This window comes from Bufo bufo, chromosome 7 (assembly GCF_905171765.1).
Source record: "Bufo bufo chromosome 7, aBufBuf1.1, whole genome shotgun sequence".
Classification (NCBI taxonomy): domain Eukaryota; kingdom Metazoa; phylum Chordata; class Amphibia; order Anura; family Bufonidae; genus Bufo; species Bufo bufo.
The window spans coordinates 188,288,111-188,301,446 of record NC_053395.1 but is presented as its reverse complement, the minus strand read 5'-3'; the positions used below and the strand labels follow the sequence as shown (position 1 = coordinate 188,301,446).

Here is a 13,336-nt window from a genome sequence, read left to right as displayed (position 1 = left end):
CTGATCCCCGCGGTCCCTGACCGCGGGGATCAGAAACTTTAGTATGTCTAAAATAAATATTTTTCACCCCCCCCTGCACCCCTGAATGATATTATGTGGGCGGGTGGTGCAGGGGGGGTGTCGCAGGCGGTGCGGATGTGCGGTAAGGTGCCTAGTGGGTATACCATTGCTGGCACCCTGGTATAAACGGCTGACATCTGCGATGCGATGTCAGCCGTTTAACCCTTTCCATACAGCGGTCCGTACGGACCGCTGTATGGAAAAGGTTAACAGCGCAGGGAGCTCCCTCCCTCTCCCATCGGGGGGCTGCTGTGCCTTTGCAGCCCCCCGATGGGAGAGGGAGAGAGCCCCCAGAGAGCCCCCCTCAGCCCTGTGCTTACCCTTCCCCGTCTGCGCAGTTCTGACCAGTACTGAGCAGACGGGGAAGGTTCCCATGGCAACAGGACGCCTCTCAGGCATCCTGCTGTCCATGGTGCTGAACAGATCTATGCTAAAAGCATAGATTTGTTCAGTGTAAGTAAAATACAGTACAGTACAAAATATATTGTACTGTACTGTATTATACAGACATCAGACCCACTGGATCTTCAAGAACCAAGTGGGTCTGGGTCAAAAAAAAAGTTAAAAAAAGTAAAGTTTCAAAAAAACACATTTATCACTGAATAAAAATAAAATAAAAAAATACACTACACATATTAGGTATCGCCGCGTCCGTAACGACCTGATCTATAAAACGGTCATGTTACTTTCCCCGCACGGTGAACGCCATAAAAATAAAAAAATAAAAACTATGAGGAAATTGACATTTTGCCCACCTTACTTCCCAAAAAAGGTAATAAAAGTGATCAAAAAAGTCGCATGTACGCCAAAAAAGTACCAATCAAATCGTCACCTCATCCCGCAAAAAATGAGCCCTTACATGAGACAATGGCCCAAAAAATAAAAAAACTATGGGTCTCAGACTATGGAGATACTAAAACATAATTTTTTTTATTTCAAAAATGATATTATTGTGTAAAACCCTGATAAATTATAAAAAGGTAGACATATTAGGTATTGCCATGTCCGTAAGAACCTGATCTATAAAAATACCACATGACCTAACCCCTCAGGTGAACACTGTAAAAAAATAAAAATAAAAACGGTGTCATAAAAGCAATTTTTTGTTACCTTACATCACAAAAAGTGTAATAACAAGCGATCAAAAAGTCATATGCACCCCAAAATAGTACCAATCTAACCGTCATCTCATCCCGCAAAAATGATACCCAACCTGAGACAATCGCCAAAAAACTGAAAAAACTATGGCTCTCAGACTATGGAGACACTAAAACATGTTTTTTTTTTGTGTCAAAAATGATATTATTGTGTAAAACCTAAATAAATAAAAAAGTATACATATTAGGTATCGTCACGTCCGTAAGAACCTGCTCTATAAAAATAGCACATGATCTAACCTGTCAGATGAACGTTGTAAATAATAAAAAATAAAAACAGTGCTAAAACAGCTATTTTTTGGCAAATTTTCCATTTTAATTCATTTTTTCCCATAACAAAGCAAGGGTTAACAGCCAAACAAAACTCAATATTTATTGCCCTGATTCTTTAGTTTATAGAAATGCCCCATATGTGGTCGTAAACTGCTGTATGGCCACACGGCAGGGCGCAGAAGGAAAGGAGCGCCATATGGTTTTTGGAAGGCAGTTTTTGCTGGACTGGTTTTTTGACACCATGTCCCATTTGAAGCCCCCCCGATGCACCCCTAGAGTATAAACTCCAAAAAATGACCCCATTTTGAAAGCTACACCCCTCAAGGTATTCAAAACTGATTTTACAAACTTTGTTAACTCTTTAAGTGTTCCACAAGAGTTAATGGCAAATGGAGATGAAATTTCTGAATTTCTATTTTTTGTTACTTTGCCTCACAAAAAGTGTAATATAGAGCAACCAAAAATCATATGTACCCTAAAATAGTACCAACAAAACTGCCACCTTATCCCGTAGTTTCCAAAATGGGGCCACTTTTTTGGAGTTTCTAACCTAGGGGTGCATCAGGGGGCTTTAAATGGGATATGGTGTCTAAAAACAATCCAGCAAAATCTGCCTTCCAGAAACCATATGGTGTTCCTTTACTTCTGCGCCCTGCCGTGTGCCCGTACAGCAGTTTACGACCACATATGGGGTGTTTCTGTAAACTACAGAATCAGGGCCATAAATATTGAGTTTTGTTTGGCTGTTAACCCTTGCTTTGTTACTGGAAAAAAAATATTAAAATGGAAAATCTGCAGAAAAAGTGAAATTTTTAAATTGAATCTCTATTTTCCATTAATTCTTGTGGAACACCTAAAGGGTTAACTAAAATCAGTTTTGAATACCTTGAGGGGTGTAGTTTCTTAGATGGGGTCACTTTTATGGAGTTTCTACTCTAGAGGTGCATCAGGGGGGCTTCAAATGGGACATGGTGTCAAAAAAAACAGTCCAGCAAAACCTGCCTTCCAAAAACCGTATGGCATTCCTTTTCTTCTGCGCCCTGCCGTGTGCCCGTACAGCGGTTTACGACCACATATGGGGTGCTTCTGTAAACTACAGAATCAGGGCCATAAATAATGAGTTTTGTTTGGCTGTTAACCCTTGCTTTGTAACTGGAAAAAAAATATTAAAATGAAAAATCTGCCAAAAATGTGAAATTTTGAAATTGTGTCTCTATTTTCCATTAAATCTTGTGCAACACCTAAAGGGTTAACAAAGTTTGTAAAATCAGTTTTGAATACCTTGAGGGGGGTAGTTTCTTAGATGGGGTCACTTTTATGGAGTTTCTACTCTAGGGGTGCATCAGGGGGGCTTCAAATGGGACATGGTGTAAAAAAAACAGTCCAGCAAAATTAGCCCTCCAAAAACCAAACGGCGCACCTTTCACTCTACGCCCCGCTGTGTGGCCATACAGTAGTGCACGGCCACATATGGGGTGTTTCTGTGAACAGCAGAGTCAGGGCAATAAAGATACAGTCTTGTTTGGCTGTTAACCCTTGCTTTGATAGTGGAAAAAATAGGTTAAAATTGAAAATTAGGCAAAAAAATGAAATTCTCAAATTTCATCTCCATTTGCCAATAACTCTTGTGCAACACCTAAAGGGTTAATGACGTATGTAAAATCAGTTTTGAATACCTTGAGGGGTGTAGTTTCTTAGATGGGGTCATTTTTAGGGAGTTTCTACTCTAGGGGTGCATCAGGGGGCTTCAAATGGGACATGGTGTAAATAAACCAGTCCATAAAAATCAGCCTTCCAAAAACCAAACGGCGCACCTTTCCCTCTACGCCCCGCTGTGTGGCCGTACAATAGTTTACGGCCACATATTGGGTGTTTCTGTAAACGGCAGAGTCAGGGCAATAAAGATACAGTCTTGTTTGGCTGTTAACCCTTGCTTTGTTAGTGGAAAAAATGGGTTAAAATGAAAAATTAGACAAAAAAAATGAAATTCTCAAATTTCCTCCCCATTTGCCAATAACTCTTGTGCAACACCTAAAGGGTTAACAATGTATGCAAAATCAGTTTTGAATACCTTGAGGGGTGTAGTTTCTTAGATGGGGTCATTTTTGGGTGGTTTCTATTATGTAAGCCTCGCAAAGTGACTTCAGACCTGAACTGGTCCCTAAAAATTGAGTTTTTGTAAATTTCTGAAAAATTTCAAGATTTGCTTCTAAACTTCTAAGCCTTATAACATCCCCAAAAAATAAAATATCATTCCCAAAATAATTCAAGCATGAAGTAGACATATGGGGAATGTAAAGTCATCACAATTTTTTGGGGTATTACTATGTATTACAGAAGTAGAGAAACTGAAACTTTTAAATTTGCAAATTTTTCCAAATTTTTGGTAAATTAGGTATTTTTTTGTGCAAAAGAAAATAATTTTTTTGACTTCATTTTACCAGTGTCATGAAGTACAATATGTGACGAAAAAACAATCTCAGAATGGCCTGGATAAGTCAAAGCGTTTTAAAGTTATTAGCACTTAAAGTGACACTGGTCAGATTTCCAAAAAATGGCCTGGTCCTTAAGGTGAAAATGAGCCCGGTCCTGAAGGGGTTAAAAGCATCCTAAAATCTCATTGTGAGAGGTACATACCGTATGGGAATAAAAGGTTAAGGAACAAAAAGAAACCAATGTGGATAAATAGAACTGTAACGAAAGCAATAAATGACAAAAAGAAAGCATATAAATCACTAAAACAGGAGGGTAGCACGGAAGCACTGAAAAACTATAAGGAAAAAAAGAGAACATGTAAAAAACAAATAAAAGCGGCCAAACTAGAGACCAAGAGATTAATTGCCAAAGAGAGTAAAACTAACCCTAAATTGTTCTTCAATTATATAAATGTTAAAAAGTATAAATCTGAAGGTGTCGGCCCTTTAAAGAGTAATGAGGGGGGAGTCGCAGAGAGCGACGAGGAGAAAGCAAAGCTGTTAAATATTTTTTTCTCCAATGTATTCACTGAGGAAAATAAACTGTCAGATGACATGCAGAATGTAAAGATAAATTCCCCATTAAAAGTGCCCTGTCTGACCCAGGAAGAAGTACAACAGCGACTTAAAAAGATCAAAATAGACAAATCGCCAGGACCGGATGGCATACACCCCCGTATCCTAAGGGAATTAAGTAATGTCATAGCCAGACCCTTATTTCTGATATTTGCGGACTCTATACTACTGACAGGGAATGTCCCACAGGATTGGCGCATGGCAAATATTTGTGCCAATATTCAAAAAGGGTCCAAAAACAGAGCCCAGAAACTATAGACAGGTAAGTTTAACATCTGTTGTGGGTAAACTGTTTGAAGGTTTTCTGAGAGATGCTATGTTAGAGCATCTCAACGGAAATAAGCAAATAACGCCATATCAGCATGTCTTCGTGAGGGATCGGTCATGCCAAACTAATTTAATCAGTTTCTATGAGGAGGTAAGTTCTAGACTTGACAGCGGCGAATCAATGGATGTCATATATCTGGACTTCTCCAAAGCATTTGACACTGTACAGCATAAAAGGTTAGTATATAAAATGAGAATGCTCGGACTGGGAGAAAACATCTGTATGTGGGTAAGTAACTGGCTGAGTGATAGAAAACAGAGGGTGGTTATTAACGGTACACACTCAGATTGGGTCGCTGTCACTAGTGGAGTACCTCAGGGGTCAGTATTGGGCCCTATTCTCTTCAATATATTTATTAATTATCTTGTAGAAGGCTTGCATAGTAAAGTATCAATTTTCGCAGATGACACTAAACTATGTAAAGTAATTAACACTGAAGAGGACAGGATACTGCTACAGAGGGATCTGGATAGATTGGAGGCTTGGGCAGATAAGTGGCAGATGAGGTTTAACACTGACAAATGTAAAGTTATGCACATGGGAAGAAATAATGCAAGTCACCCGTACATACTAAATGGTAAAACACTCGGCAACACTGACATGGAAAAGGATCTAGGAATTTTAATAAACAGCAAACTAAGCTGCAAAAACCAGTGTCAGGCAGCTGCTGCCAAGGCCAATAAGATAATGGGTTGCATCAAAAGGGGCATAGATGCCCGTGATGAGAACATAGTCCTACCACTTTACAAATCGCTAGTCAGACCACACTGTCACACTGGTGACAGGTTTGAGAAGGTCTGAAAAATTATCTGCTCATTAGTGATCTGACAGCATCTTTTGGTTTCACTTTGTCTGTGTGTTGCTGGTATGTCCACACCTCCTGTTCAGGTGTGGATCATGTGACCTTTACCTCTCCCTATTTAGTCTGACTTTACCCATTACTCCTTGCTCTGGATAGCTTCATTTGGTGTTGAAGGAGCTGGAGTGTGGTTCTAGTTGAAGTCCAGATCATCCATCTCCTTAGAAGTTAAGTGTTCCGCTTGTTGTGTTTTGTATTCCTCCCCCCTCTGTTGTTTACTAGGTCTCAGTGAGACGCTGGTTCCTTCACCAGGGAAGGAGCGGGTTGTCTCTTCCCTGTCATTTAGTCTAGGGCATCTGAGGGCCACCAGGGTTTTCTAGCTTCCTGTGTATGGGCATCTCTACCATCGAGAGGTGCCCATACGGATAGGAGTTGTGGCCATGAGCAGGGTTTCATAGGTGGTGACCCTTTTCCTTCCCTAGCGGTGAGGCCTAGTGTCTTTTCCCTTCCGTCTTGTTGTCTTTTGGTGTTCTCCCCTACTACATCCGTGACACACACATGGAGTACTGTGTACAGTTCTGGGCTCCTGTAAACAAGGCAGACATAGCAAAGTTAGCTGGAGAGGGTCCAGAGGAGGGCAAATAAAGTAATAACTGAAATGGGGCAACTACAGTACCCTGAAAGATTATCAAAATTAGGGTTATTCACTTTAGAAAAAAGACGACTGAGGGGAGATCTAATAACCTTGTATAAATATATCAGGGGTCAGTACAGAGATCTATCCCATCATCTATTTATCCCCAGGACTGTGACGAGGGGACATCCTCTGCGTCTGGAGGAAAGAAGGTTTGTACACAAACATAGAAGAGGATTCTTTACGGTAAGAGCAGTGAGACTATGGAACTCTCTGCCTGAGGAGGTGGTGATGGTGAGTACAATAAAAGAATTCAAGAGAGGCCTGGATGTATTTCTGGAGTGTAATATTACAGGTTATAGCTACTAGAGAGGGGTCGTTGATCCAGGGAGTTATTCTGATTGCCTGATTGGAGTCGGGAAGGAATTTTTTATTCCCCTAAAGTGGGGAAAATTGCCTTCTACCTCACAGGGCTTTTTTTGCCTTCCTCTGGATCAGCTTGCAGGATGACTGGTCGAACTGGATGGACAAATGTCTTTTTTCGGCCTTATGTACTATGTTACTATGTTACTAACCCCTTTAAAGCTACTTTCACAAATGTGTTTTTGCCTGATCCGACAGGGATCAGCAAAAAACGCTTTCGTTATTGATAATACAACCGTCTGCATCCGTTATGAACGGATCCAGTTGAATTATCTTTTAAATAGCCATGACGGATCAGCATTAAAACCATTGTAAGTCAATGGGTGCCGGATCTGTTTTCTTTTGTGTCCGAGGCGCCACCATTGACTTGCATTGTGTCTCATGCCGGATCTGTTTTGCTCCGCAGTTTGCAGCGGTTTTCTTTCTGGTATGGGAACGCAACCAAACGGAATGGAATGCATTCTGGTGCACTCTGTTCCCTTCAGTTACGTTTTGTCCCCATTGACAATGAATAGGGACAAAACGGAAGCGTTTTTCTCCGGTATTGATATCCTCTGCCAGATCTCAATACCGGAAAACAAAAACACAGATGTGAAAATAGCCCAATTAAGGCATAGTGCATTGGGTATTGGGAGCCACTGTGAGTTTTGCTATGGGGTCCTATAATTTTTATATATACCCTTGCCCAGAAGTCTACCCCTAAATAGAGTATAGTAGTATAAATAGTCAAGTAGAGCATTATCTTGATTAAGTCGTCCTCCCAGCTTCTAGAATAATATCCAGGCCGAGTTCCATTCAGTAGTTACAGTTTCAATCTCGCTTTCTTACTTGTGCTCTCTATAGTCTCCATCCTCTCTGGTCGCTCTGTCCTATCGTTTGTATTGTTTTACAAATATTTATTCCATCACGGAGCTCATTAAAATGTAAATCAGGTGTGTGTCACCCATAACAATGTGAATACAAAAGAAATGATTACACTTGTGTTTCCTTGTCATTGCATCCATGAACGGAGGCTTCAAAATACCAATGAGTTTGACTCTACCCTTTGGAATGTCCTCTACGTCCCTTCGGTTTTCATCTGACTTGAATTTAATCACTGCCTTTTCAATGTATGAAATATAAGGGAACAGGAAGAGCCGGGACGCTGGGGGTCGACTTGAATTCTGACTACTTGGAAAGCAAAGTACTCTATGTAAGAAATAAGAGACACCGAGCAGATTTTTTTTGTAGGAGCAACCACTTCTGAGATATTCTAAGCAAGATGCAAGCGGAACCAAGAGTGACTAAATAGTGTAGAAGTTAATAGTTTAAGAGGTTGTACCAAGATTTGGACTTAAGTGTCTGATCAGTGGTAGTCTGACCACTAGGACCCCCATGATCATGATTATGGGGGTTCTGTGCCTCAACCCAACGTACGAATGGAGTAGCAGTCAAGTATGCCTGCTGCCATTCCATTAATCTCTATGGGATTGCCAGAGTACTGTACTCTAGAAGCCCATAAGAGAATGAATGGGGGACATAGGACTCCTGTTCTTGTAATCAGTGGGGGTCCCAGCAGTTTGACGTCCACTGATCAAACACTTATTCCTTAGCATAGCATTTATAAGTAATAATCCTGGGATAACAAGAGAAAATCTTTGGCAGTTCAGGGCAATGAAGAGGTTAATGATGAAGTTTGTGGTGATCCAGGGCATTGAAAGTTTATATGTTCTACTCTCAGGTTACTACTAGGGATTCAATGCTTTGTGGCCACAGGAAACAAAGGCCGTGGACAACTAGTCTGCCATCCAGACCTGTCCTGAAAAGAACCTTTGAATGACTAGAGATGCAGACATATATTACTTATCGTCTTTAGCATTTATTACGGTTTTCCAATTTATCCTTTTGAAAATTTTGTAAACTTTGGATAAGTTACCAGAGAAAACAAGCAAAGAAGGTTGGCAATCTAAGGGCGCACTCAGAGATGCACCACCAATGAGGCCAGCTGAGGCGATTGACTCAGGCAGCACCAGGTAGGGGTAAAAGGCGTGCAGCGGAAGGGCAATGGGCAATGGGTGCTTTCATTGTGGCAATGTGGTTAGGTTAAGAAATTGGCATTGGGGGCCACAGTTTCAGTTTTCGTTTAAGGCAGCAGAAAGGCTAGGTGCAACCCTGGGTGCACTCACACGCTACGGATTGTGGTGCAGAAATTCCCACAAAATCAGTTCCATTCAATTGAACGGGGCAGGAAGCACATGGATTACTGCACGCCCCATTCAGGTGAATGGAACGGATTTTCAATAGCGGAAAATGTGAGTGCACTCTAAGGGCTTTTTCACATTAGCACTATTTATTTCCATTCTTCTGCTCTGTTATTGGAGAAGAAGGACGGAAATAATGGAAGTGCTGGATTCGGCACATAACTGACAGGAACCGAGCCTAACATCCCATTGACTATAATGGGATCTGTTCAGTTTCCATTTGGGAGAACGTTTTTTTTTGTGGACAAAAAATTTCTGCATGCTGGACTTTTATCTCCACTACTGTATTTTTGACTAAGGCTTATTGCACACGAACATGTACGCTCAATGGGTCCGCAAATCCGGAGATGCGGAATGGTGTGGAACAGAAGCACGGAACGGAACCCTACGGAAGCACTATGGAGTGCTTTCGTGGGGTTTCATCCCGTACTTCCGTTCCGCAAAAAGATAGAACATGTCCTATCTTTTTGCGGAACGTCCGGATCGCGGACCCATTAAAGTAAATGGGTCCACGAATCGCAGCGGCTGCCCCACGGTGGGTGTTCGTGCATTTCGGCCCACAAAGTGCGGGCCGCAGCACGGCCACGGGGAGCACACGCTCGTGTGCAAGAGGCCTAACTCTTTGCCGAAGGCCACACACAGAAGTTAGCAGGCCCTTGTACCCTTGATATGACCTTTGGCTTTAGTTCAGGTCCTTTGACTATATCCATGGCTTCTCATACAATCTTTGAGAAGATTTTCCTTTGCCCATATTGTAGGCTGTTAGCCCAGGAGAGGCATGTGTTAGAGTAGGCCCTATCTGTTGGAAGCCAGCTTGTCGCCGGTAGATGGGCACGAAATATTTTTGATCAATAATATGCGCAAAGAGCTTCTATTTTTTCTAACAGTGAGTATAGCAACCATGCAGTTTATTTTGCATTCATTATTTGGTTATATCTTTGTGCATTTGATTGAGCAGTGTGCTGTTACTTGTAGTTCTATTGGATTGTGTTTCAGCCAAGGTAGCGTGCACCTGCGTTCTCATATCTATACATTATGGAGGTGCTGGTTCATTTATTTTTTCTTTTCCTTTGCAAATAAGAAGACACCAGTAGTATAAATTGCACTTGGTAAGTGAGTGTCTTGTTACACATTTTGCACTGGGGCCCAGGACCTTCTCCTCTGTTCACTTCTGTTCATCCTTTGCCACCTCTTTCCCGTACAATCCACAACAATCGGTCATTAACCATTTATATGCTAGGAAACTAGAAATTAATGCATTGAATAAAGGAACTAAAATGTTTGAACCTCATAAAATGTTCTTCTGGTGCTTTGGCATTTAACTGTTGGGGGCCTGTTTTGGTGAGCTTCTGATTGCAAATCAGTCCTGTTTGGTGGGGCCAAAACACTGAGATGTCATTTAGCTTAATTAGAGAAGCAGACCGGGCAGCATTCAGCTCACTGCACGGGTATGGCTCCAGAAACAATGTTATCACTGGGGAAAGTTGTGGTCACAGCAGGGCAACTGAAGTTATACATGGCGCCCACTCAAATGAATGGAGGGCCATGTAGAACATAGCTGCAAGGAGTCCTTCAAAGTGGAAGTAAGTCTTTGCCTTGGCTAATAGAGGGGACCCTCCTCTATGATATCCATATGGTTTGGTAGGGCATATGAAAATTGGGTTATTATGAGAGGAGTAAGTTGAAGCAAGTTCTGAAGAGTCAAGACTTTCCATCATTTGCATCCACATTAGCAAGGCACTTTAAAGGGAGTCTGTCACCTATTTCTACCATCAGTAGCCAATGTCAATGTACTGTAGCTCCCTCAAACATCATTCAAACCATACCTTTATTATCTTAATCCCTGTTTCTCACCCCCAGAAAATGAGCTTAGAATTATATGCAAATGAGGCATATTAATATTTGAAAGAGCCCAAGCCCATCTCTTCTGGTGCTGTCTGTATCTCCACCTTACACTCACAACTCCATCCCTTTGGTCTGTGATGTCCAGGGGCGGATTGGGAACCTAAAGTGGCCCTGGAAAAATAATACCTAAAAGTAGCCCCATATTGTAGGAGGGTCTAAATTGACAGGAGCCGGGGCAAAAAAAGTAGGGGGAGGCAGCAATACCATAGCGCAAAATACCCCATACCACAGTGCCACACAATATATTGCCCTAAAACTGTCCCTCTAAGTTGGCCATCAATAGAGGCCATTTTCTCTCCTCCTCTTCCAGTTGTCTCTGATTCAGATATGGAGGGGGGCTTAGGAGGTGAGATGTGGGACATAGTTGAATTTAGGAGGGCATGTCGCTGGCCGGGTACATGAGTACCTGATTCTCACATAGTTAATTACCATTGCTAGCTTGTTTTGTACCCAGCCAGTGGCAGAGAGGAGGGCGTTTGTGCCCCCCTGGACATTGACCAACCGGGAAATTTCCCTGTAAGGTCTATGGCCAATCTGCCCCTGGTGATGTCTTTATGGCCCTTCCCTTCTGCCCATGACATTAGCTTCTCTCTGTATTAAAATTAAATGGAAAAGCATGGACTGTACATATAGTGAGCCCAATGCCCACTGTATGTACGTCAGTGCACAGTCGCAGACAGATTTACGGTGTGAGCTTGTGTGAGATTTCAGTACTGAGAGAAGCTGATGTCATGGTCGGAGGGGGAGAGCCATAGTGACATCACAGACTGAGGGGGCGGAGTTGTGAGTGCAAAGAGGAGGTACTGGCGGCAACTGAAGAGGCGGGATTGGGCTCTCTTAAATATTGAGCACTTTGTGCCTTATTTGCATATTGTTCAAAGTTCAATCAAGCTAACAAAGGTATTGTTTGAATGATGTTCGAGGAATCTACAGTGCATTGGCAATGGTTACTGATGGTAGAAATATGTGACAGACTCCTTTCAAGTCCAACCCCTGGTCAGGGGTGAATTGGCCATAGACCTTACAGAGAAATTTCCTGGTGGGCCGATGCCCAGGGGGCTGCCTGAACCCTCCTCATGGCCGGCCCGTAGAAGTTTTTGGGGATTTATTTTGTGCTGCTGGTGGCAATGTTTTGTGATGGACTGTGGTATTTGGCTCTGTTCTGGTGGTATAATGTGGCACAATTGCTGGCCCTGCCTTCCATCAATTTGGACCCGACTATAAAACAGGGCCACTTTTAGTATTTTTTCCAGGGGCACTTTAAGTTTCCAGTCTGCCACTGCCCCTGGTCCACATAACATCCTGGGAAGCCATTCCCACCTATCTTCCACCTATCATGTGTGATTTATAATACTGGTGTTTCCTTATGTAGCAGAATAGCCTTTGGATTCTCCCAGGAACCAGTACCTCTGCAGACCTTATAACTATGCCCTTGGTTTACAACAGGAAAATAATAATCAAAGAAACTTGAAAAGTAATGTAAAATAAATCCATAGTCATATCAGTAAATGCTTAGAAGAAACTTTACTTTCGGGATAATATACTGTATATTTTTTTTTAATGTGATTAATGACTTATACCTGTAACGTAGGAGCCTTAATACTAACTTCTTTAGGACCACACAAAATTTTGGGATTCTTCATCTTGCCATTCCAGAACTGATACCTTTTTTCTATTATTGCATCAACGTAGCAATGTAGGATATTTTATTTACTTCTTTTTGGGGGGAGTAGTCAAAAAAACTGCTTTCAACAGAGGTTTTCCCCTTTTATTTTTGTTCATTGCTGACCTACCATTGCTGCATTTATAGAACATGGTGTGATGATTGTGGGAATAACGAATAGGTGGGGGTTACCGTATATTATTGTGTTTAAAAAACAAACAAAAAAAAAACTAACGAATGTTATTTCTTCGTATTTTATATGACTTAACATTAACTCCGCCTTGTGATTTTTTTTTTTTTATAGGTCATCGCTTGTGAGCAGCAGTATGATTACTCCTATGACGTCCGCTGTGATGTTTGGTCTCTTGGGATTACAGCCATCGAGCTGGCAGACGGAGATCCGCCTTTGTCCTCTATGCACCCAGTGAAAGCACTCTTCAAGATCCCGAGGTAGGACACTAGATGGCTGTCTTGATTCACCAGATGTTTAGTAGCATTTAGAGAAAATACAAATTTAACTATGCGCTGGGGGAAAAAAATGAAAGCTACCCAAAAAAAAAACTGATAGGGAGTAATAAATTGACATGTTGGCTGTGCGCATTTGTATGCCATTACCCATACGCCTCTGCTGCAGTTTATCTATGCCTGACAGTGGCATGGAGCAACAGAGCATATTATATCTCTTTTTGTTCTTTGCACATTTCACAATGAAAAAGGATACACTGTATACCAGGTTTTCGTCAATCATTAAATCACATCTGCTATAGACCATACTTTTTATATGCTCTTCTGGGGGCACGTTTA

At 41.7% G+C, this 13,336-nt stretch overlaps 1 protein-coding gene across 1 annotated transcript in view; it reads left to right on the top strand.

The window, feature by feature from the left end:
- The window catches only part of MYO3B (myosin IIIB), a 386,918-nt gene that overhangs the window by 50,013 nt on the left and 323,569 nt on the right, over positions 1–13,336 (top strand). The window contains exon 7 of the mRNA XM_040441512.1: positions 12,837–12,982. Within this exon, the coding sequence (XP_040297446.1) occupies positions 12,837–12,982 (146 nt within the window). The remainder of the gene's footprint in view (positions 1–12,836; positions 12,983–13,336) is intronic.